The following is a 27,016-nucleotide window of genomic DNA, read 5'->3' as shown; positions in this document are numbered from 1 at the left end:
TGTCTGCCCTGTTCTGTTTTGTTAATTTGCTGATCATGTGATCCAAAATAACTTGCTTTTCTTGTTGGGTGGGAGTTAAAACGAGACAGTGAGATATAATCACTAAGAAAGTGTAATGCCCAACTGGGAAAATACTCACAAAATGTGTTACCTTAGTGCCTACTTTGAGTCAGAGGCCTCACTTAGCAGACACTGATCACCACCTCTACTGACACTTGATAAGACTAGAATAATATACTCATTCCTAAATGTGTCAGTAATTTAGATTCTTTAAGGTAAACCTTGTTTTATCTTCTTTTGTGTTCTTTGTCATCTTTTCTGATTAATAATCTTGTTTGGAAAAATGGTGGGCTTTGTATGCCACCATGAAGTGCCCCCAGATAGGGTAGGCTGGAGAATTTCCATCCGTGGACATTGTCTTTGGAATGCCCACAGTCTTAAAGAGTGGGTTCTTCAGGAGGGGGGTTGGGAAGAGGAGAGCTGGACTCCAGGGCTGGGGATGTTGCAGCTTGGTGCTAGAGGGATTACTGAGCATGTGTAAGGCCTTGGGCTCCACAAAGGGGAAAGGAGAGAGAGCACATAAGGGCATAGGCAGACCGTGGTCACTAATGAAATAATGCAAGTATGTTTGGGTCCATCAAGCCTCTTTTGGGTGCTGAGATAGAGATACACCTCTTAGGGAGAGTGCCAAGGGGATCATATATTGGGCAATCTACTTGCCTCTTTTTTGTTTTCAGTGCTGAAAACTGAGCCCAGGGCTTTGCCCACATGAGGCACATAGTCTATCATGGAGCCACTCCCATTGTGAGAGAAAATATGGTTAATCCACTGTTCCTGTCCTCAGAGTCTCTAGCCAACTGAGAGCCACTGAGTCTGCTCTAACAAAGTCTATTTTGAGAGAGTCAAGTTAGAGATAATGTAATGGAATTGTCTTTCACCCAAGAAAAATTATACTCTAAATTTTAATGACCATCACCTCTTACCCCACATTATGTGTGCTGATTGATTCCATCTCAATGGCCATCTTGTCTACCTTGAGGAGATGCTGAAGACACTTTTTGAGGCAGAATGGTTTGCTCACTATTGCAGTTGGTAAAGATACCAGAAGACTAAAGGTAGCAAGTTTCTAATATGGCTTTAGGTGCTTCCATGACCTCAGGCAAATATGTGCCAATTACACAAACATTCTACTTCTGTGATATGAACAACATGATTTTCTTAACTGGGAAGCTCAGGTCTAATGGTCCAAAAGGATGACACACCATTTGTTTAGTCAACAGAGTTACCCAGTGCTCTCAGACTTATTGAGAAGATGGTGATAGGAAGTCAAGCTGTCTTTAAATATTTTCTACCAATATTAAGACTTTTTTTTTCCTTGTGAAAAAATACATTCCATTTTAAAGCATGTAGCTCAGAGGCATTAGGTAACTGTGTAACCTACCTACCATCACCACTACCTACCTCTGGAAATTCTCATGACCCTAAACTGCAATTCTGTTCCCATTAGACATTAAGTGCTTGCCTCTTCCTCAGCCCTTGGAAATTCTATGAAAGTGACTACTCCAAATGCCACAAAGGAGCGACATTACATGGCATCAGTGATTAGTAGTTTCGCTTAGTCTAGTGGATCATATGTGGATAGCTACAGTCAGAGAAGTTTTCTTTTTTAGGTTGAATGCAATTCCACCACTCCTGGTGTATCTGCTCATTTGCTAAAGAATGCGTGGTTGGCTGCTAGCTTTAAGCTTCTGCAAATGATTGTGCTGTGATCATGTGCATGTAAATATGCCTTTATGACCTTTCAATTCCTTGAGAAATAACCAAGAATGATTTCCTTTTATAGTTAACTACAGTAGGCTGCACTGTGGGGCCCCAGCACAGCACCTTAAAGCATTGCACGAACACCTCAAAAAAGGAATTTGAAAGAGAAACAAGTTTAAGAGACTCTGTTGGCCAAGGCACAAAAATTAAGTAGGTAAGAGAGTTCTTGGCTAACAGCCTCATCCAACGGGGTCTTCGAGTCACAGTGATAAACATTTCAGAATCCAAAAATCTATTTTAATTTGTTTTTTCTTCATCTTGCTTAGTTTGTCTCTTAATTTAGGGCTCTTTCAGCGGAGCTATTTCATTTACCGTAGCTTAATTTGATTTGTTATTTATTCAGAACTCCAGTTAAATTGTTGAAAGTTCTTCACATATTATCACCCAAATTTGCAGCACAATGCCTGAAAGAGAAATGATTGCTGAGTGCCCTCGACTGAACTAAAAAGGCCGAAGCTAATACAGTGGTCAGGATGGTAATTAAAGACATTTTTAAGGATTCAAAATTTCATAAATCTCAGGACACATGGTATTTAAAAAGAAACCTGTGCTCGATGTCCTCTGTGTCTCGCGTTTAGAACAGAGCCCGAAAAATCAACGAGCGGTGTTGCTCTGCACATAATCAGATCTATAATTCTGACCTTTGAAACAGTGAGCTTCTTAATGGTTCTCATTCATCAAGTGCTCTCCCCACTCAGCCTCTCCCTCCACATAATGAATTGTCCTTTTACTTAGATACTTACGACTTCAGTTTAGGCGCTGCTCTTTAGGCTATAGCTTGCCATGAAAGTGAAGGGGGCACTTGGGATAGGAGCCCATTATTCGTACCGTTCTTTTGGAACACTGTGGCCCACACTAGGCTGATCTATCTGGAGCAGCATCTCTAACAACTTGGGCAACACGAGGCTGACCCAGGCAAAGGACACTGCAGACTCCCGGGGGGCTGATGTAACCTGTTCTCAGAACTGGCCATCTGAGGATGGAATACTCAACATCCATCCCCCAACAGGCTCTACCTAAGCTAGAGGGAGGTAAAGTTTCATGAGTCATGTTAGGACTCTAGAGTTCCAGGTCAAAATATACACAACAAATGTGATCTTAGGGCAATGTCTAGGAAGAAAAATTAAACTTGCTTGGAAATTCAGATGGATAGACTCCTGCAGTCTAAAGCACTTGCAAAACAGTGGTGATAGCAGAGAGTTAACTTGATCCTAGACAAAGAGTATTTGGCTAAGGCATGTGAGCAGCTGCCTGCCACGGAGCTGAGGTGGAGTGGGCTGGCCTGGCCTTATGTGAATGTTGGCACAGTCAGCCATGAGGGGGAATTGGAACTGGTTGAGGAACGGTGGTAATGCTATGATAATAGGCACGCTCATGGGTATGCCATGAGGGTCCCAGGATCTGTGTCAGCCACAGCAGTCAAGACTACGCAGATCACAAGGCCATAGATAAAAGACATTCTGCTACCAAGCATTTCAGTAAACGCCTTCTTCCTCACTCCCATTCTATTATTATTTCTTTTGGATATAGGCTCAATGAGTCAATGTTTTGCTCAAACTCATTATTAAAAATGGTCAGAGTAACAGGAGCCTATATCAAGGAAGTGGTAGGTGATTAGCAGACCCAGGCAGAACTGGGAGTTAGAAGTTGCAATGACTACCAGACTGATTGCTACCACAGGCTGAAGTCTAGGCTTCTCTACCACAGAAGCCCTGAATAGAAGACTTGAAAACAGCTAATATTTTTATTTAAGATCCATGATTTCAGTATAGAGTAAAAATCATTTTCACATCTGTTTATTCATTTTAAATCTTAATTAATGTTACTCATGAACAAAATGTGAAACAGTATACTATTTATAAAACTGTGTTTTGAAGGTGGCAGAAAAGTAACATAATAGTTCCTGTTTCCAGAGCCTGAGCAAGATTTAGAGGAGGAACAGGGACACCAAAGCACAGGGTGCAGTAGCATGTGTGGGGACTGTCTAGGACTCAGTAGCATGGGAGAAAATTGCCCTTGACGCCAGTTAAGTGAATGTAAAGAGAATGCCGAAAGAAAGGAAGAGAAGACATACACCTGAGGTGACAGCCAGGCCAGCGACCCTGACCTTATCCCTACACATCCTTCACATGTAGCAAATAGTGTGCTGTGTCCTATAAACATAGATCTGTGCCATGTATCCGTTAAAATGTGTACAATACAAATGTAACAAGCAATAGTTTAAGTAACTACTGCTGATTAGTCCATTCATCTTTTAATTAAGCCTATATAAAATTAAATATACATTTATTCAATTCAACTACTTACATATTTTTAACTTAAGAGTAGAAAGGATTATAGTCAAGCTTCAAAATAATCCTACCTTCCAAGCAGGGAATGTATCCAGTAGAACTGTATTACAGGGATTTGCTAATCAAATGTGATACTATGTAACATATATTCGGGGGGGGGGGAGGTTACTATCTATTTTGCTGAAAGGAACACAGCATTCCCTATGGTTTTAAATGCAAAAACAATCCAAATGCTTGCACTATGTATTGTCTGTCTGTCCGTCTGTCTGTCTGTCTGTCTATTCATTTGTAGTACCAGTGATGGAATCCAGAGCTTGTACAGGCCAGGAAAAGTCTATCCTGTGGGTTTGGATTTGTTTGCCTTTAATGGGGAGGTATTCTGCTTGCTTGCTCTGGAGCAAGCACTATGACAGATGTGAGGCTAGGTGCTGAGCATGGTCACCAGGGGTGGTCGCATAGCTCCACCATCTCACAGGAAGCACAGAGGACTCCAGCATCATCCTGAGAGTGCTCTTGCGGAGAGTGGACACCAGTGTGGAAACGAGGGCTTGGGAGACCAACAATCCCAGGTGTCTGAATTAGAATCGGGCTCTCAAGCAGGTGCAGTGTCTAATGTTAGAGAAACAGAATCCGTGTTGGAGATTTGTGGTTATATCTGAGAGTACCCAAGAGAGAGGAAATGGGTCATTCTTAGGTAGGGTAGCCTTGGCTACCTTTTGCCATGTTTTTCCTTGCTTTGTCTTTACAAAGAGGGAGAATGTTCAGAACTCAATGAGTGAGTCCATTTTCACTTGCTGCTGTAGGAACCATAGAAACAGCTCCTTGCTAGTGATAGCAGAACAGCGTCAACATAGCTTGAGGGTGGACAGAAATAGCGATACCCCAAACTTCCTTCAGAGAACAAAATCCACAGTCTGGGGCACACTTGGCAAAAACCTGCCCTTTTTTCACGCCTAGTAAATACATTGAATTTTGTCTTACACTGCTAACTGTGACAAAATTATCAAATCAACAGCAAAGGGTCTCCTAACTAACACAATAGATATTTTTCAACCTTTTGAACATTTATACTATAAATGAACACACATGAGAGACTCCATTTATAATTCTCTTCCCTATTTAAAAAAATTCAGATTTATGCTAGCAATTCATGTCACAAGGATCACTAATCTAGCTCCAACTCAAACTAGAAACTGGACTATTTTTTCTTTTCTTTCTTTTCTTTTTCTTTACTTTTTTGGTATGGGATTTTCTTCTATTTTGAGTATTGTTCACAGCTATTTTTACTTATTAATCTGAAGTGAAATGGGAAAGAAATGAGGTGATTTATGAAATTTGATTTCTGGGGAACTCTGAGACCCACATTTCAACAATCATACTAAATAGAATACCCTGTTTCCACAGCCTGGGTATGCTCTCTGTTACTAATAGAAGGTGATATCATGCCAGCTCAAATAGGCACATGTTCTCTGGAGAATGGGAAGACAGCTGTAGGACTGAAGAGTCACTGGTCTGCAGAAAACCACTATGACGTTTTCTCCTGACATCCTTGGCTGGGTGGACTTTCAGAGGTAAGATGAAATGAAATAGAGTTTCCTACATAAGCTATGCTAACAGACAGAATAATAATGAACTGAGCCGGAACGTGCCTGACCATAGCACCAGGAATGAGGAGGACAACTGTACCCTGCAGGTGCCCGGCCCCATGGTGGCACAAAGGTCCAGCACTTAGATGGTTCAAAGCCTGTCCTGACCTCACGGGACTATAGGAGTTTGAGGAGTAGGATTGAAGGCCAGCTTGGGCCTCACTGCAGCACACACCGCTGACATCTGTCCTCACCTGGCAGGCAGATCACAGGGCACATGGCAGGTTTGAGTCCTAAAGTATTGTGTCAAATGCCACAGCCACACCTGTACAGAAGCACACACCGCTGACATCTGTCCTCACCTGGCAGGCAGATCACAGGGCACATGGCAGGTTTGAGTCCTAAAGTATTGTGTCAAATGCCACAGCCACACCTGTACAGAAGCACACACCGCTGACATCTGTCCTCACCTGGCAGGCAGATCACAGGGCACATGGCAGGTTTGAGTCCTAAAGTATTGTGTCGAATGCCACAGCCACACCTGTACAGAAGCATCCGGGCCTCAGACTTTTCTGGCAGCACCTATGTCCCAGCTGGTTCAGTGCATTTCTCTGTGAAGAGTGGTTTTGAGTTACCTAGCCCTCCCACTGAGTAAGTGGGGGTCTTCTGTAGAAAGAATCCTTCTAGGTAAAGGTTGGCTTTCCTTTTTGCTTTCAGGAAACCCAGGGGATGGACTGGGGAAATCAACAGATGTGGCTAAACACACTCTTGTGCACATCTATTCTGGTTCGAGCAAGCCAGTGTGTGTGGTTGAATACAAAATTCTCTGCCTCTGGTCTTTATTAGATGAGTATACGTTAAATGTATGTATTTTATGTTCCCGACAAGGAGGATATAAACATACAAACTTCTTCGTGTACATTCACGATGCAATTTTGGAACTGGAGTTTGAATTACATATCATCACACTACAACATTTCCCACATACAGGTTAACTCGGCTACAGTCAGGGGAAATCTACTCCTCATGTAAGAAGGTGGGAAACACGGTCAACACCAACTTGCCTCTAGCCATACACTTCAAGTGTCTCTCTGAAAACAGTACTTTCATTTAAGTTTCCCTCTTATCTATTTTTTTTTTGTCTCATGATGTCTACAGAAATATTTTCCATTTTTATTGTGAATTTTTTTCTACATAGTACTTGTATTATTTCAACAACAACATTTTATAATTTGCTTCATTTGTAAAATGTACATTGGTTAATTGCATTATAGACAGGCAGCAGGGATATGCATTTCTGGATTAAGATAGTTATGCATATCACTAACAGGTGTTTCCATAAAACACAGCTCCTGCTTGCTATTTTATATAATAATTCATATCTCTTTAATTATTTTCGAACAGTCACAACTGTTGAGATTGCTATGTACCATTGTGGCTTAGACAGGAATATAATTATAATTAATACAAACGTCCTCACACTTAGGTAAGATCTACTGCAATTTTAGAAACAACAGCAAATATAATTTATCACAGTAAAATCAGCAGTAAAGTCTGTCAAACTGATATTTAGATAAATTATGCCTTATGGAAAATGTTGAAAATGCAGGTATTTTTATTTATACAAATGTACTAAAGCAGATGAGAGTAAAATAGGTTATAAAACCCTCCTCTTTGCATTCTTGTGAATCAGTCAAGAGAGTAGAAGACTGCAATGAGGCTCTGCAGAAAGCGCCATTGTGTAGCCCCATGTCCAGCTTGCTGCCTTCCTCAGCGTCTACTGTCCCCAAACACTGTGCTTCCAGAGACTCATGCCCTTAGGACAGGAGACATGGACTAGCCCATGGATAGGATAAAAGCACAGGTATGGGTCTTACCAAAGGTTTTCCAGACAAAGCCTAACAGATTTGTGAGAGTCGTAGGACATTGTGAAGCACCTCTCAAGGCCATGCCTGCCTTTGGTCACTGTCACATTACAGCATGGTGTAGGACATGTGCCACTGCTGGGATTTGCCAGAACTCCAGGCTGACTGACCTGGAGTGCTGAGTATCACAGACAGTGAGCTCATCCTCCACAGGACACACTCCCAGTGGCACTTGCAGAAATATTGACGTTTAAGTCTTCTACCTTCTCTTGTGCTGTGGCCAGGATTGCACCTACCCAAATAGGCAGGTAAGTAGATAGATGATAGATAGATAGATGATAGATAGATGATAGATAGATAAATGATAGATGATAAATAGATGCTAGATACTAGCTAGATGATAGATAAATGATAAATAGGTGATAGACGATAGAAAATGACTGATTGATATATAGATGATAGCTGATATATAGATAATAGCTGATATATAGATGATAGCTGATATATAGATGATAGATGATATATAGAAGACAGATGATAGATAGATGATGATAGAAAGACATGGTAGAGAATAGAAGATAGATAGATGATAAATGATAAATAGATAATAGATGATAGATACTAGCTAGATGATAGATGAATGATAAATAAATAGATGATAGATGATAGATAAATGATTGATAGATAGATAGAAGATCAATGATAGATGATATATAGATGATAGAAGACAGATGATAGATAATACATGATAGATAGATGATAGATACTAGATGGATGATAGATGGATGATAAATAGATAATAGATGATAAACGGGTACTAGATAGATGATAGATGGATGATAAATAGATGATAGATAGATAAGGATTGATTAATAGCTACATAGAAGACATGATAAATAGATGATAGATAGATAGATAGATAAATACATAGATACACAGATACATCAATCCATACATCCATACATCTATACAACCATACATCCATATATCTATACAACCATACATCCATACATCTATACAACCATACATCCATACATCTATACATCCATATATCCATACATCTATACAACCAGACATCCATACATCTATACAACCATACATCCATACATAGATAAATGACAGATAATAGAAACAAATCTGCGAGTAGAGAAAAGCCAGGCTAGAGGCATAAACAGAAAACCCTACAAAGTTTGATTACACTAATTTCTGTCTAATAGAAAAACTAGCCATTTATGCGTAGACCAGTGCCTCTGAGGCCATTCTTGCACACACACACCCTCATTTATTCACACACACACACACACACACACACACACACACACTTCTTCATTGCTTCCTGGCTTCTCCTTATTTTTTGATGGTCTCCTGTGGCATGGTGAGAAATGTGGCTGAAAGGCTAGCTGCTCACCAGTGGGCATCACAGGGCTTGAAGTGACTGAACAAGGAAGACCTACTGGGTAGCTTAAACAGTGAAACGTGCTTGTTACGCACATGTAAAACTCCAGCAAGCAATGCATGATTCATGCAACACTTTAACTATCTTGTCTAAAAATGATACTTGTCAAATTTAGACTTGAATTTTGGTGAAAAAAAAAAAACTTGAACAACTCCAAGTTTGGGGAATTTGTATCCCGTGCAGCACATGCCTAAAATTTAAAGTGTTGCATTTATAGGCAGAGTGTGCTGGCTAATTCATCTTACAGAGAGCACATTCTCTATTTCAGAGAAAGCAAATACAGCAGTGGTTGCATGCTGTGCAGACAGCCCTGTTAAGATTATTGTGTAGTAAATAATCATGTGAAATCTGACGTGACTTATGGGTCTTTAGTCTAAAGTTGTATCAAGGCCATATGTTACCAGAGGCAATCTCTTCAAATGCATAATTTATAGCATCAACCCTGTGGCTACCTGAGAGACCTAGGTTGGAAAATGAACACATCTAGCAGAAAAAAAAGACCCTTGGAGGATTAGTGGGCGTTTAGCTGAGGTCACAGGGGCAACTGGATTACTACGTCTTAAGCAGCTGCTCACAGAGAGCTTGCTGGATGACAGAAAAATCCAATCTCATCTAAGAATTTAAAATAAGTCTTGGAAATTCATCTTGAATATGTAGGCATGATATTCATGCCTGTGGTTCATGCCTAGTACCTATCGTCACTTGGGTTTTTCCTTGGTACATATTAAGAACAATGGGAAAATCACTGACATTCCCAAACTGGTATCTACATAAACATTGAGGTAAGGATCAGGCAAAGATCACACAGAAAAAAAAAAAAGAGTGATTAGGGATAAGGAAAAAGAGATAAAACAAAGCCAGTATGAGATGTGAGGAAGAAGAATGGGAAACACAAGACACAAAGGCAAAGAAGGCTGGGCGTGGCTGCTCATCCCTGCAGTCTCAGAGCTCAACCCAAGCTCGGCAGGAAGAGCTTCAGTTCAAGGCCAGCCGGGGCTCTAGTGCCAAACCCAATTTTTCAAAAGCAAACAAGCAAACAGGCATTAAAATGAGGTAGGGGAAGGAACAAGGCAGGACAAAGGATACACGACAATAGACAAAGGACATGCAGAAGAAACAGGAAGGCAAACACGGCTGGATTCCCGTGCCTGCACAAGAACTCAGGGCTCCAACACAAGGCTTATCTTCATTTTGGATGTTCCTAGAGCTCTTCAAGATCATGCACATTTGGGATTATTATTTCTATTCTACAACGCATATCTATGTGCCAGGGAGCACACCAGTATAACGGAATCCTGAGCCCCAAATGTCCACAACTGACGTCTATCTTTTGCTATTGAGTGTCTTGTAGTTCCTTCTCTATTCTGCATTGATACAAACAGTGTGGCCACCACTGACTTGCTGTTAAGAAGAACTAGCTTCTTCTAGACTTTTCCTTTTCCCTCCAAATAGTCACTGAAATGTGCCTCCTGTTGTCCTGTCTTCATTCAAGGTGACAACTGCTCTTTATCTTCCTACGCTCACATCTGAACATGACACTTAGCTGACACCACCACCAGCAAGATCTCCTGATGGAGTCCAGCCCCTTCCCATGACCACATATGATCTTCAGGATCTTTCTCTGGCAGGCCCATCCATCCACTTTCCCTCCTCTGCCCATGACCACTACACGGTTACAATTGCATTTAACAAGCCAAGCAGCAAGACCCAGTAACAACTCTGTTCAGCAACATCTATCCACAGCTTCCAATCAGCTATTTTTTGTTTGTCATTTTATATAAATTAAACTCTATTTTATCATTAAGTTGCATATTTTAAAAAAATATTGCTCACACAAAAGCAGACACTGAATATTTTCCGAGGGAAGAAAAGAATTATTTACCATAACCAGATCTACGTATCTCTTGTACCATTAACGAGCGATCCCTTAGCCAGAGAGAATCCTGTCTTGACACTGAGCTCTAATGACTTAGTCCTTCACACGGATGCCCCATCTTTTACTTTGGGGCCACTGATCATCAATGTTGCTTTTTCCCGGGGAGCTATATTGATTAGCTGCTGTAGTGTGGTGCCAGCATAGGATGCTGGCTGGAGGAATTCTGTCGTCATAGGAGGAAAGTCTTCCTTCTCACTCAGTTTGGGAGGATCAAATACAAGAACTGTCAGTCACTAGGACAAAGCAATTGTCAGGGAATAAAACAAAATCATAGCTTTTATATTATCCCACGGGAGGAAATGAAATGAAGCTCTTGTATTTATTATGGCAGGATATGTTTTGTATATTCTCACACACACACACACACACACACACACACCAAACATTTATTCTAAATGCCTGTCTCCTAACTGCAAATGCTTTATGATTAAAAATGTTCACAATCATGGAGTCAGAGCTGTGTCTTGGACACCATTGCCTAACCAATAAACAATGGATCTTTTCATACACACACGAAGTGACCTGGCGAGCAACCGCCACGAGTCCACTTTTGGCTACAAGCCTACCTCTTCTTCATGACCAGCACGACTCCGAGAAATATGATAACAAACAGCAAGATTCCTGCAATCACTCCGGCGATTTTAACCGTGTGGTCTGTTTGTTTCTCGGGTTCAGGGACAGGCTTTGGAGTAACGGCCCCTGGAGACAAAAAGGAGAACAAGTAGGTAAGACAGAATAAAGACGTTACATTTAAATTTTTTTCCCTATGCATTTAATAGAATAATACAACTTATCAGAGCTGGCAGACAGACGGGCTTTGATTTTTTTTTTTTAAAGAAAAGCGCTTTCCTAGATGCCGAAAGCACTGTAATCGTTCCCGCTGCTCCTCAACACGTCCTCGCTCTGCCACAGCACACCCACATCTGACCCTTTTATGACAGACTTCTCAAGCGCACTTTTAAATATTTTTATTATCTCTTTTAGCTCCTGTTTTTCCTCCATTAAAAAAAAAGAACTCGCTAAGAGCACAATAGCTATTCCTGAGCCTTTATCCAAATTTGATTTGCTGGAACATTTTCCTCAATTATTTCTCATAAATGAAGCAATAATTCCATCACGTATTAGCCCAGACACCTGGAAGACGGAGATAAGCTCATTTACCATGCATCTTACCAGCAATTGTTTTTTTAACACAATAGAGACCCCCCACCTCTGGAAATCTGAATCTGGGTCACATCTGGTGAGCTAAAGGATCCTTCTAAGCAATTTATTCATAACGTGGGGCAGCAGCTGGTTGATCTACCACTGTGCCCACAGTTCATATCTGTTTAAATGAGATAACCAGAGCCTCCGACTGGTGACTGTGTCTCAGCTCCCTTGCATGCCTCCCTCTTTCCAACATGCCGTTTGTCTGCTTATGGTATAATGTGATAGAATGTCAAATCTATGTCTGACGGACGAGATATCCGTTTCCTCTGCTAAGCGAGTTCAGGATGAAGAATATTAGGAGTGTGATGTCCAATTCATTCAACGGTGTCTACTTTTTAAAAAAGATTTCTCCTTGCCTCATCGGGATATGATGGCCTCTGGTACCCGGGCCACCACACCACCATTACTAAATACAGCAATTTCATGTCCGAACTTCTCAGGCTAGACTCTTTTTGCATTTCTGTTGGTCAAAAGTAACGATGAGTGTGAGTTTGAACCTGTTCTTCTCCCCCTCCATTGTGCTCCTCTGTGCTTGGGAACTGCACTGGTCCTGTCTGCATCTGTGCCCGAGCATACAGCAGACCGATGTCATGGTGGGGAGTGGGGCATTGTGGGAAATGGGGCATTGTGGGGAACTGGGCGAGTGGAGTAAGTGGCTCTGGTTTCCTTGTTCCTTTGGAAACATATGGACCCGGTTTCTTTCCAGGAAACTCATAGTAAGATTTTTATTCAGAAGGACATAGCTGTAACCCGGCCTTCTGAAGCTGGGTGAGATTAGAGGAGAAACAAAAGACAGAAGACCCCAGGCCTCAGGCCTATGCCTGTCTCCTGAGGAGGGCCAGCAACTGTCCCAGGTGTCCTGTGTACTGCTTCCTAGTGCCAGCTTTAGTCACTGCCTTTAATAAAAATGAACTTTCTAGTCATGCATCTTCTTTCCTTCTTCACAGTGATGTACTGTAAGCATAAGACTTCTTAAGGAACTTTCAACGGCCATTATTATTATTATTATTATTATTATTATTATTATTATTAAATTTACTTCTGACAGTGTCAAGAGGACAGAACATCCTTCCAGCTCTTTCCTTTGCCTTAGGTAGGTAATCCTCAAACCTGCTGTTTAGTTAAATATTAAAAGTTTTAATGACAACTACTTTATAATGATAAAATAATATTTAAAAGGAGAAAAAGGAGATAATGATAACCTGAGGAACACTGGCTTCCCTAGACTGGTTGTAATGGTGCCATGTGGCTGATGCAGAGGAAATTGCAAGGTTAAATATACAGTTTAGAAAAATATATAGAAAAATACATATTTGATAAGAGGATGAAGGACTTTATAAATGGAAAATGTAACATTCAGAATGGAGGTCCATCCTTTTCTACTTTTATTTAATATCCAATTTTAAATGTGTAATTAAAAGAGAATCTATCTTATTAACTAGAGGTTAACAGTTCTCCAAATATAGTTTCAATATAACAAAATAATTTTAAGGTTTTTTTGGTAAATAGTCAGAAAATGCACCAATTGAGAAAGGATTTAAGGGGAAAAAGAGCTTTCAGTTAGAAACGTTTTCACATAAAAATATAAGATGATCTACATCATACACTGTAAGTTCTCAGAACAGAGGACCCACTGACTGAAACCGCTGCATAGATTTTCGCAGGAAGCCATGACAGCTTAGGCTGGTGCCCAGAGCCCCTGACCCTGCCCATAGCATTTGCAGTGGCTTCCCTTAGCCAGGCTGGGACTGGCCAAGGGAGGCTAGCCTGCTGTAAGAGCACCCCCAGGGAGTTCAGCTGATTCCTGCCAGGGTGACCGTGGACATGGAAGAGAGCATCACCAATATTCTGCATTTAACAGGTGTCTCCTGACACCTAACCCCATTTCTTTCTGTATATTAGGAGCACGGATGTAGGCAAATAGGCAAGGCAGGATTTATAATTGTGTGTGCCAGAGAGAGAAGCACTTGAGCGGAGTTTGTGGCTGCATGACTCTTGGTGCTAGGCCCTGGGGAGACGACTGACCGAGTAGAGAGAACTAAGGAGGAATGACTGAGACTGCAGGAGCGTTGTGGAGACCTGCGGAAGGAATGAGGGTAAGGCAGGCCCTGACCCTCCTGACCTCTGCAAGCAGTGCAGAGACCGGATCACTGGGCAGGGGCGGAGCGTGGTGAACTGGGAACACGGCACATGGTGTTGGTATGTGAGGGTCACATCTACAAATGGGGAGAATTCTGATGGGAGCTATGGGAGGATTCTGAGTGGAAGAGATACGATCTGGTTTACATTCGGCAGCATTATCTTGGATGCACAGGAGGTTGTCCATGCTGGAAACACAGATATCAGAGTAAGGTTCTCTCTTCTCTCAACAACCTGGACCTGGCTCTAGGAGGCAGTAGTGGAGATGTAGAGGCCTTGTTCAACTTCACTCTAATTTCATGGTAGTCACAGGATATTGTCAATGAGCTTCAGTATGTCAGTACAAGCATTACTGGGTTTCTGGACGCCATTAGGGAAAATGTGACTACTCCATTGCCTGTCATTGACAGTGTGGATGAAGCAGGCTCAAAGGGCAGGTGGGGAAGACAGAGCTTCATTTTGGACTAGGTAGGATTCAGATGATGACACTCGAAGGAGAGACAGAGTAGCAAGCAGTTGGGACACTTGAGATCTCTGGGTGTGGAGTATAAATTTAGGAAACGCTTTAATAATGGTGGTGCGTAAAGCCACGAGCCTGCTCGGGGCACCGAGAAAATGAAAACTAAGAGGCGAACCCCTTAGGGGAGTGTGGAGAGGAATCAATGAGGCGGTCTAAGGTAAGCAAGGAGAGGGGCTGCCTGTGCATCACTTAAGTTGGCTGCATCTCTGAGGCCAAATGGAAACAGTAAACAGAAACAAAAGTCAGTGATAAAGGGGGGAAAGGCAATGCCTGCAGGCGTGATGTCTTCAATGGGTCACAGGTTGGGGGCCTATCCAGGAGGAGGGGCAGGCCCGCGCCAGAGAGCAGTCCCTGTGTACCAAGGAATGAGGGGCAGCTGTACCCATGGCTGGCAGATGGGGAATGGATCTGAGAGCATGACTCCGCCCCCATGGCTTAGTTGCCCTGAGGAAAGCAGCTAGAGGGGTTGGGAGGAGGAAAGGTAAGAATGTTTCCTGAGGGATAGGAAGGAAGGCAGAAAGAGTGTGGGACTGTGAGGGCTCTTGGAAGAGGCTGGAGGTTGGAGAGGCCTGGGCTTTGCAGGGAAGTGAGGGCTGAGCCCTGGGAGTGGCGGAGAGCACAGAACAGCTGAATAAGGATAGTGTCCAGGCAGGAGGAAAAGGGGAGTGGCTCTCGCTCAAATAAAAGCACACAGTCAAGTTAGCCCTGGTGCTGACAGCGGTGTGGGCTGAGGAGAGAACACTGGGAGAAGATGAGGGGTGGGGGTTGTCACTTACCCCAAAGCACATGAAGTGCTAGGATACCACAACCAAGGGAAGAAAGAGGAGGAGGAGGAGGAAAACGAGGAGGAGGAAGAGGAGAAGGAGGGAGAGGAGGAGGAAGAGGAAGAGGAGGAAGAGAAGGATGAGGAGCAGGAGCAGGTTACAAAATCTAATGAACACCTGAAATTATTTTCCAGGTGGCAGAGGAGTGACCAGCGAATGTTAGAAGTGTAGATGCCTTATGCAGATACCCATGTCACCTACATACAATAGCCACTGCACTGCAGAGTTCGCAATAAGTTTGTTCATATGGCACAGGTTTCAAATAGATGCCTATTTAGTAAGTACTTTTTCTGTTCCAGGTACCATAACTGAGGGGAATTAGATTTCTGATTTCGTGTCTGTGATGAGAGATCTGGTCACTCTCACCAACACAGGAAGTCTCACTAAATGCCCAGGAGCTCCAGAACCTACCTGGTGCAGTGTGGGGAACAGAGTCAGAAAGACTCCTTGCCAGAGGCAGCAGTAATGAGTGTCCTCATGTCTCCAGGTAGGTAGAAAGCATGCGTTAGGGTGTAGGCAGAGAAGGCTCTGTGAGTATATAATAGCTTTGCTTCTGGAGCCTGAGTCAGGGCTCGGAACAGTCAGGAAGGACCCTGGAAGCAAGGCTTTGTGCTGTGACAGGCGTTGCCCACAGGTAGAGAACATCGTGAGTTAGATAAACAATGAACCTGAGAGAAAATGGAATTGGCTTTGAGGTGAATAACTAGGCAGGAGCCCACAGATTCCACAAAGAAGATTAGCAAGCTGTAGGAAGATTATCATTCCCGTAGTTAGGGACTCTCGATGTCATAGCCAAAGTGGGGCAGGGATACACCTGATTGCCTTCAGCCGGTGCTTGAATCTCCTGACTGGAGTCTTCCTTGGGTGGAAGGGGTGGGTGCTCCTTCTTCAGTGGGATAAGCTTGTTTGAGTTCAGTATTCAGACTTCACTCAAGCAAGCCATGACAAATTTCCCAGCATGCACGGGGGCATTTAGTGGCAAACCAATGCCAACATCTTCCCTTCTGGCTTTAGGCCCCTGGGGGCAAGGGAGATGTAGGAACAATGGGAAACGCTGAAGAGGGACTTCAGGAGACAGAAACCTGCAGGCAGGACCCTGGAGGTGGAGTTCAAAGGAAAAGGAAGCTGTGGGAATGTGTGAGATTGTTACTTCTTAAAGTATTAGCATCCCAGGCAGCCTTGGGCTCTCTTTGTAAGTCGTCCAGGATGACCCAGAACTTCAGAGTGTCTAGGCTCTACTGAGTGCTGAAACTATAGGCATGGCCTGGGGTACAGGGGTTGTGTGGTGCGGGGGTGGGAGTGGCCAAACCCAGAGCCTTGTGTAAGTTACAAACGTACTGTACCAGCTCCAGTCCCTGAGAACACACTCCCCTCCTCCACAAGTCTGTAAGAGCAGTGGTTAGGAAGAGAAGACTAAATTCCGGCTGAGCAGTCTCAGGCACTCCATACTGGCATTTCTATGACTACAGGGAAGTAATAATCTAATTTTTTAATCTTTTTTTCTTTTGACCCTTTGCTCATGTTTTTCTACTTTCTTCCTCAAAAAAAGGAACATTCAGGTTTTAAAGATTGTTGTGAGACAAATCATTCATGTCTTATTGCCCAGAGAATGACAATTCTTTGCAGTGTTATTTACTTTATTTTTAGTTGTACCTTAATATTATACGTAATGGCAAAACAACCGAAAGATTTGTCATCTAAATTACATAGTATTGTCTTTCTTCCTAGGTAGGCAGTCAGTTACAACTCTGAGAATAACCTGTGCTCACACTTTGTGTAACCTGATTATGCTTTTGAATTTATGGCTTTCCCTCGCCCTCACTTCCATGGAAGGGCAAGCAGAGCGTTCACAGCTTCCAAACAATGATCACATATATAGTTTTTCATGCACAACTGAGATACTCGATTGTTTGAAAGGTACATCTCTTCCCAAATTAATTCACTCTCTCTTGTTTTGGTTCTAATTTCCTGGCTGCTACCGCTCCCGTTTATTGATGTGGCTGACACCCCATGGGTAAGACAATTTATCAAAAGCTCTGCGCTTCACTAACTGGACTCTAAAAGTTCTGAGAGGATTATTGACGTTATTGCTGTTCTGATGAAATACTTTCTTTCCCCCATTTTAATTTCTTGAATTATGGTCAAGTCATAAAACGAGGAATCAACTTGGCAATACGAAGTCATCAACCAAGGTAACTTTCACATGAATTACATAATCAATAAGAGGGATATGAGTGGCGGTTTCAGATTTTTTGGAGGCTGAGTTACGCGTGTGTGTGTGTGTGTGTGTGTGTGTGTGTCCCAAGATGATGAAACTAAAATTGGAATGTATTAAAACCACCATCTGTTGTCAGTCGCTTTTCTGCCGGAGTTTATGCTTTTGGGTCATGGTCTAGATTATGCTTAGCACTTAAGAATAATTCCGGTGCCAGGAGAAACATGAATGTTTCCTGCACGAAGTGCTATTTATAACCCTCGACCCAAGCCCTTTCTGCTTCTGAAATTTCTTATTTACTTTGCTATAAAAAATGAATATGTTTAGGGTCAATGGGATGGCTCAGTTGGTAAAAACACTTTCTGCCTCGTTTAGTGACCTTAGTTTGATCCCTGGGACCCATATGGTGGAAGGAGAGAACTGTCTCTTGAAGTTGTTCTCTGATCTCCACACATATGCTATAGCAATGCGTGCCAACACATATACAACACACAATTCACACAGGCACAGACAGACTCATCACATGTACACATACCACACAATTCACACACATTCACACAGACACATACACATCCCCCAATACAATCACGATTTTTTAAAAATTGAGTATATTCAATAAATTAAACATATGTGCTACTAGTATCAATGCCCTGAGGGCCTAAAAATGTACAAAGAATCCGGGAAACTGCATGTTGAGATGGGAGGTCTCTTCTACGTGATTTCGAGAGCTACACGTGTGTGGCCCTTGGAAGTATAGTGAAGAGAGGAGCCCAGGACCTCATTCACGCTATGGAAGCAGACTGCCACTGAGCCCACCTCAAGTGCAGAAAAAATGCTTCTGAATATGCAGGCATCAAAGGACATCTTCCAGAGGAAGTCCGACAGAGGATCCTCACTCACTTCCTCGAATGCGACACATTCTTGGAGTCAGAGAAAGTTAATAGATTTTTGCCATACCTCTGGCCCTCAGCCTGTAGAGCTGGATTCAATTACAAGAGAGACCTGTTCTGGGCCATGCTGAAGAAGGGACGTCTGATACAGAGATAAGCCTGGCCATCAGAGGAGCCACGGTCTCTCTTCAGGCCTGCGTCATTCCCATGCCAGGGTCCTGTTTTCCTCCTGTTCTGAACCTCTGCATACACACACACACACACACACACACACCTTATCTAATTAATTTTACATTGGGCTGCATCCATATCAGTGTCCGAAATAATAACTCAAACTGGGCCACTCTTTAAAAAAACTGTAACCTCAAACCCAAGACCTTTCCAGCACCTTTCTAAAAACTGTTCTTTGCTTATTGCTACTTTCCTTCTGCCATCCTTGTAACCGGCACATGGAGGTGTTTGATTCCCCACTATCTGGTCCTCCTTCCTGACCTCTATGCCCCCATTCTGTCTCCAGGAAGCTCTCCCCTAGCCTTCTCTGTAGCTCATAGAGCCCCCATCACACCCACATAGCCCCAGCACTATCTGTGACTTCTGACCACGTAGGAAGGGGTCACACTCCCAAACTCTTTAGACCGCCTAGCTTTCTCTCTCTTGCATCAGACTGTCAGTCCCAAACCCGGTCAGTAAATTCTGGTGAAGAATTCTCTTTATTACATGCTAAGCTATGTGTTCTTTGGGACATAACTGGCTAACTCGTCTGTGTTCCCTTGATGTGACCAACCCTATATCTTGCCGTGTGTGCAGCACACGTGCAGGGCCAGGTCTGCAGAACTCAGGGCTCAGTCACCGTCCAGCTCACTTTCACTTCCTTCCCTTCTGTTTGCCATGATTTGGTTTTGCTTTTAGCACAATTGTTCCTTGTTTATAGCAAAGCCTTCAGATGTTGAGCAATGGACATAAAGGAAAATAAGGAGGAGGGAAAAAAGAAGTAAACAACACATAGGAAGCCCTATTCTTTGCCTTTTGTTCCACAAAAGCTGAGCATTCAGAGAGGAGCCAATTAAGGGGTTCATGCCCTGCTCTGGATGACTTTCCGTAGATACTGAGACACGTGTAAGAGAGAATGGCGTCTGAGCATGGGCTCTGAGGAATAGCCAGAGGAGAGGAGAGGAGAGGAGAGGAGAGGGGAGAGGAAGGGAGGGGAGGGGAGGGGAGGGGAGGGGAGGGGAGGAGAGGAGAGGAGGGGAGGGGAGGGGAGGGGAGAGGAGAAGAGGAAGGCCCTAACCAGGACAATTACTACCAAACTTTAAATCAGTGATAGTAATAGAAAGTGTGGAAATAAACAGGTGACTGGGAACTTCGCTGGATCTATGAAGAGGGACAGGAAATGAGCCGCTGTCAAGAATAAAGTGCTATGAACGCAATTCTCCTAATGATTAAGCAGACACGGGCCATTTTTCATGCTTATACAGGAAATTTGTTTTAGAAGTTTAAACTAGACCCAAATCACTTCCATTGTAATTGCAAAGGCCTGGGGTCCTCTGTGAAGGCAAAACGTAGAGAGACATCTGATAAGATAATGGTAGTGTGATTTGTACGATTAATCATAATTTTATTTAATGAAATGGTTACTGCCTCTCATCCTGCCTTGACAGCATCTTCAGAGTTTCCCATCACTTAGGAGAAAGGGGGAAATATGCACAGCCCAGAAGTAGCTTAAAGACATGAGTGGCTGACTTGGACATACTTTTAATTACGATTCATTTGTGCATGAGCGCACAGCAGCACCTAAAGAAATGACACAGTATATAAATGTCAAAAGATAATTTTGAGGACTGAAGAATTGGTAAATGCTTGACCCATGACCATAAGGCATGTATGTGTGCATCCCAACACCCCCATGACAAGGCCAGCATCCTGACATCAGGGAGACAGGGAGGAAGGAGCAACTCTGGAGTTCTCTGGACAGTTAAACTGATTTGTGAACTGAGTTCAGAGAGAGCTGGAAAGCAATTGAGGAGAACATCCAACATTTACCTCTGACTTCTATATACATGTACATGCACATCTACACATGTGTTCATATCCATGAATGCATATACATATTAAATAATTATGTTTCTTATTATGCCCTTTTCAAAGATATCTATTTATCTATCACCTGTTAGCTATCTTCTACCTATGATGATACCTATGGTCTATCTCCAATCACTTGTCTATAATCTACCACCTCTCTATCTCTTTCTTAGCTATCATCTATCTATCTATCTATCTATCTATCTATCTATCTATCTATCTATCTGTTATTTATCTATCTTATATATAAAAATTTGAGTAAAAAAAGACAAAGCCAAATCACAACATCTACATGGATTCTCAGAGGAAAGTTGGTAAGTCCATGAATCCCTTTTAGTAGGGGCAGAGAAATGGAGAGAAATGCAGAGAAATGCAGGCCATCATTGTCTGCCACTGTCATAAGCAGCTCCTCTTCTTTTAGAGACCTCTGCTCAGGCAATGTTTGATCCCTGAGTCTGCTGTGGGAAAGGATTTCAGGATGAGGCAGAAAGAATCATAATTAGGGAGTTTATTAAGGAACGATGACAAATATCAGATACCTCATATGCTGGCATTTAGCAACAGTGACCCTGAGGAGAAGGGTGGCACATGTCTGGGATATGGGTTTGGCTCTCTCAAGGGAGAAATAGGCAGTGAGATGCCTACCCCAGCTACATGCATAGTTCTGAGCATTTAAAGTTTCATTGCATGAAGGACGCGTTTTCTAGAATATAGTTCTTTGCACTTAAAGTTATGTGGCATAAAGGAAGTTTTTTGTGGAATATAGTTCTGTAGCTTTAAAGTTACATAGCATAAAGGATATGTTTCATAGAATTGCTTGAAGAGTAAGGAATGTTTAAAAGTTTAAAAAATTATATGTTAAAAGATAAAGTATAAAAACTATAAATGAGAGGTCAGAGAGAAGGCTCAGCAGTTAAAGGCACTGACTGCTCTTCCAGAGGTCCTGAGTTCAATTCCCAGCAACCACATGGTGGCTCACAACCTTCTGTAATGGGATCCAATGACCTCTTCTAGTATGTCTGAAGACTGCAACTGTGTACTCATATACATAAAATAAATAAATAAATTGCTAAAAAAATCTATAAATGGAAACATGTATGAGCTGGTTTAAAATTTTCTGGCTTTATTCAGTCCCTGAAAAAGCTATGAAGTAAGGTATTCTATAACCCGCCCTAACAGAGTCTAGTAAAGTACATCCTTGTACTGGGGAGATAACTCATGCTTGCTATACAAGCACAGGGATCCGAGTCTGAATCACCAGACCCCGTGCAGATGCCAGCTACAATTTCAGTAACTCCAGAATCCTACGAGGAATGGATGGTGGAGACAGGACAGTCCATGGAAGCTCTTGGGTTAGCTAACCTGATGTCCACAGCAGAAAAACAATAAAGAGACCCTACCTCAAATCCTCAATGTCCTCTGACCTCTATATGTATAACACACACACACACACACACACACACACACACACACACACACACACACACAGCCCTTTTGAATTAACTGACAATCAGGTGTCTTCCTCAGTTGAATGATAAATACAAAAGTGTCCTTATTTAAGCCAAGGACACCAATGGGACAAATTAATCCCCAAATGGTCATGTTAACAGGAAAAGTATGCCATATGTTTTTACAAGTTATTCACTGCTTTGGGCCATTATTATTTCAAATAAAATAGCCTGATTTGAAAGCAGAGGAACCTTTTATTTTATTTTATTTTGCTCACCATCATCATCACTGTGAGTAGCAACCCAGTGAATTGGGTAATGCTGTTTATAAGTATCATCTATGTGGGGTTCATTGCAGTCCTCACCCACCTCCTCCCCAGCCAGGCCAATCACACTGAGAGGAGCACAGCATTCTCCTAGTTGACCCACTGGAAGCTTCAAAGGACCACTGTTTAACAACGTGAAACATTATTTTAATCAACTAACTGAAGCTTTGAAGACTTCTGCTCCCAGGCTTGCCTCTGGCATGAAGGTATGATGTAACTGTGGGTTTGGGGCTTATAAACGCTAGCCTGGCTTCTGGGTTTAGAGTACTTTCTGCCAAGGGCCTGCTGTTGACCACAGATAAATAAAGCAGTGTCAGTCTGACCTTCATCGAGTGGCTTGCCCCTGTGTCTTGACTGGGTACAACAGAATAATGTTCCTGCCATGCTCCAGTGCATTCAAAGGCCCCAACACCTATACACTGCCTGTGTAAATAATCTTCCACACACCATCAACAGATCTGTTTCTCAGAAGCAATTTTGAGTATCTCTGAAGGGATTTAAGGGCCCATGCCTGACTTGCCAGTCTAGACCAATGGTTTTCAATCTGTGGAATAGGACCTCTTTGGGAGCCAAACAACACCTTCACAGGAGTCCCATATCAGATATCCTGTGTATCAGATACTTACAGTACAATTCATAACAGTAGGAAAATTACAGTTATGAGGTAGCAATGGAAATGATTTTATGGTTGGGGGGGTCATCCCAACATGAGGAACTATGTTGAAGGGTCATAGCACGAAACCAAGGACACAATTTTTAAGTGCAGAAGCCTATCTGGCAGGTCTGAAATCTGCCCTGGAAATGGGCCCTGCGTGTTTGAAAGTTGTGCAGATCTGACCCGTGGACTTGAACTGCTCTAAAAGCTGGTGAAGTGGAGGCCACATTTCTCTCCTCCTTCCTCACGTATCCCAGGAGAAGTAGAAAGAGCAAGGGCTTGTGGAGGCCCAGCCCAAACTTGGCTTGCCTTTGAAAACTTTTCTTTGAGCTTTTCAAATCAAGAAAAGGAATTTCGACTTTGTGATACATTATTTTTTGAAAAATAAAGATAGTATTTTCTCTCATGGCTCTGCTTGCTCTTAGTTTGCGAGTGCTTGCAATGGGAAGGTGGCTTTCGAAACATCTTAGTTCAACAGTAGAGGGCAAGGTCTCCCCTCTCTTCCTACTTAGGCCTATTCCAGGTAAAGGAGGAAGTTACCGTGAAGTCCAGGCTGGCCTCAAACTCATAACAATCCCCTGCCTCAGGTGACCAAAAAATTGTGGTCAGCTAAAGGGCTGGACATTTTTTAACCCCTTCACTCCTCAGACCTCCTCCGATTCATCCATAAGAGTGGTGAAGTTTTATGATTCCACTTCTTTCAAATGAGAACCCCACTTCTCCCAAATCCACCATCCACATTTGGCTGTACCTCACTCCACTTTTTTACCATCTTAAATGATGGAGGGCAGAGGAATTCTGACTTGCTTCCCATCCTGATTAAATTAAACACTTTGGATTAAGCCCAACAGACCCTCATAAATGCTAGTTATTTTGCAGTCACTTAAAATATATGGACCAGAGAGACTAGGGGTAGGTCAAAGTCAATTCAAAATTTAATCAGTATAACCCTTGGACTATAAATTCTGAGTGAAATTCATTCTTAGACATAAAAATGTCAGGGTTAATCTGCCAAGTTTAGATTTTTCAATTGTAGTGACTATTTTTTTTTTAAGCAATAAAAGAATGAAAGAAAGACTAACATGACAGTGTCTGTCAATCCAAGCAGATGAGGAGATACGTCATCTGTATCTCCTGTCTGTCTGAGGACGAAGGAAGACTGTCACTGAGCCTTAATTAACATTCAAAGAATGTTCCTCCTTTTCCCCATCTTGTACAGCTATGAAGGACACAGTGATTCTTCTAGAGGACAGAAATATATTATCTGATAGACAATAGAAAAAAATAATCTATCAATATAAAATCTTGTATGGAAAAAAGTCTCCAAAGTCCGGGCATTTTCTTTCTGCTCTATTTTGCTTATTTAACCAAAGGTGGCTCACAAAGAACTCAAAGGGTTTTGTTGTTCCACATTTTGTGGAAAAGCAGCATATACCAGGTTAATATTAACAAGAGGAGGAATGCCTCCTAAGACACGGAATTTCAATCTATGCTTTGTGACACAGAAAAATCTTTGCACAGAGTAAGTGGAAGACAACTGAATATATGCTTTACTATACTGCTAATGAGAAGAAAAGGAACTTGAAGAATCACACTCTTCTATACTGGAAATATTTTACAAAAAGTTAGTGTAATCCATAGCTCTTAAAGCATACTCTTTCTAAGAGCAGATACTTGACATCTACCCCTGCATCCTTTCTCTATGTTCTTGGAACTGTGTTGTTTTGTAGATGAAAGGTGGCATCTAAACATCTATAGGTGCCATCTATATACCCATAGGTGACATCTACACATCTGTAGGTGCCATCTATATACCTACAGGTGACATCTATACATCTATAGGTGACATCTATATACCTACAGGTGACATCTATATCTATAGGCGATATCTATATATCTATAGGTAACATCTATACACCTACTGGTGACATCTATGCATCTATATGTGACATCTATAGGTGACAAGTACAACACAAAGGAGAACAAAAGAGGCACCCAGTCAACAGTGACACTAGAGCTACTCTAATATCTCTAATACAACAGTGACTCCATTAAAATAGTCATCTGGTACTATATGAGGAAGAAAATGTCTCCACCCCCTTTACTTTCTAGGTGGAAATCTCAGAATCCTTTAGTAAACTTGGTGAAAGATGCCAAAACAGCAACCAAATTCTGCCCCTGCTCCATAATGGTTTCTGTGGCAGAAGACAGGGCCCTAGCTCATCCTCTGCTATTTAATATAAATGTGTGGGGGCTCTGTGAGGAATGTAGCATCCCGTTTACACAATGCTGCATCTAATAGAACTGGGTGGAAAATGGTAGTTCTCACATGAGCACCATTTCCAATTGCTGGTGGTCAATGTACACGAAGGGCTCAGCTACTTTACTGACGAGGAGACACAACCTTCTCATCTGTATTCCCAATTCTTTGAGAATGTCAAGTTGAAGCTTCTCTCACTGGGAACAAGTCCAGTGTCACACAGAGATCAAGGTTAAGGTTCAGCGCCACCTATTCTTCTGTCACCCCCATGATTATCACAAACAGCTCAGGACAGGTGAGGTATGGTGGCATGCATCTTTAATCCAAGCACTCTGGAGGCACAGGCAAGTAGATCCTGTGAATGCCAGGGTGACCTGGTCTATAGAGTGAGGCCCTGTCTTAGATAAACAAACAACAATGATAACAAAGTTCTAGGTATTAGTGAACTCATTGCAATAGAATTGTTTATATTGATAAAGATCAGAAATATAGCTTCCTTGAGAGCAAAGAGCTCACATCACACTTCTGTGGGTGGGTAGCCTTTATCCCCCACAGCTACTCATTTAAAGGACTAAACATGCCAAACTGTACTTTCTTCTGAATAGAATGATGTATATGTCAGGGAAGCAGGTTGGGATGCCAGTATGAGGTGGCCTATATAACTCTAGCCTAGGGAAGCTTCTGGAAGCCAACCCATCCTCTAGAGTCACTATTCCAAGCTTTCTGTGGCTGGGGGATGGCTCAGCACTTAAGAGCACTATCTGCTCTTTAGAAGCCTTGCTGTTATTCCCAGCACCCAACATGGCAACTCTCAACGATCTGAAGCGCCAGTCCCAGAGGACCCAATGCTTTCTTCTGGCATCCGAAGGTACTGCAATGTGTTATTTTCCAGGTTTCAGCACCATTGTTATGTTCATAAAAAGAGAGAGATTTAGAGAGAATGAACTCTATAAGGCACTGTGGGAAAGGGGGTACCTTAGCAGGCCCATGCCCAGGCATCCCTTCCCCCCCCCCCCCCCCCGAGGGACCAGACACACACAGACATGGTATAGAATAGAGTTTATTCAGGGCAGAGGATGGGAGTTAATGAGGTAGTGGAGGCAGAGAAAGGCAGAGAGAGGGAGAGAGTAGAGAAGTAGAGGCCGGCTATGACCACGTAGAGAGAAGGGGGAAGGGGAAGAGAGACCAAGAGGGGCCAGAGAGGAGAGAGGTGAAGAGAGGCAAGAGGAATAAGAGATAAGAGAGAGAGAGGAGGGGCCTAGCACCCTCTTTTATAGGCCAGGCCTACCTGGCTGTTGCCAGGCAACTGTGGGAAGGGGCATACCTGGCTATTGCCAGGTAACTATGGGGTGAACCTTAGACAGAACCCTAACAGCATGTACTTGGCACACACACACACACATATGTCTACAGGCAAACTATGTATACACAGGAAATAAAAATATTTTTTTAAAAAAATTCCATAGTTTAGAATTTAACACATGCCTTCAGGGGTA

The 27,016-nt window shown here is 42.5% G+C and overlaps 1 protein-coding gene across 1 annotated transcript in view; it reads right to left on the bottom strand.

Moving 5' to 3' along the window:
* Positions 1–27,016, bottom strand: part of Ptprm (protein tyrosine phosphatase receptor type M) — a 525,410-nt gene that overhangs the window by 207,135 nt on the left and 291,259 nt on the right. Inside the window, exon 14 of the mRNA XM_052193354.1 lies at positions 11,522–11,654. Coding sequence (XP_052049314.1) covers positions 11,522–11,654 — 133 coding nt within the window. The remainder of the gene's footprint in view (positions 1–11,521; positions 11,655–27,016) is intronic.

The sequence above is a fragment of the Apodemus sylvaticus genome, chromosome 9 (genome assembly GCF_947179515.1).
Source record: "Apodemus sylvaticus chromosome 9, mApoSyl1.1, whole genome shotgun sequence".
Lineage (NCBI taxonomy): Eukaryota > Metazoa > Chordata > Mammalia > Rodentia > Muridae > Apodemus > Apodemus sylvaticus.
The sequence above is the reverse complement of the archived record's forward strand: the minus strand, read 5'-3'. Positions and strand labels throughout refer to the sequence as shown.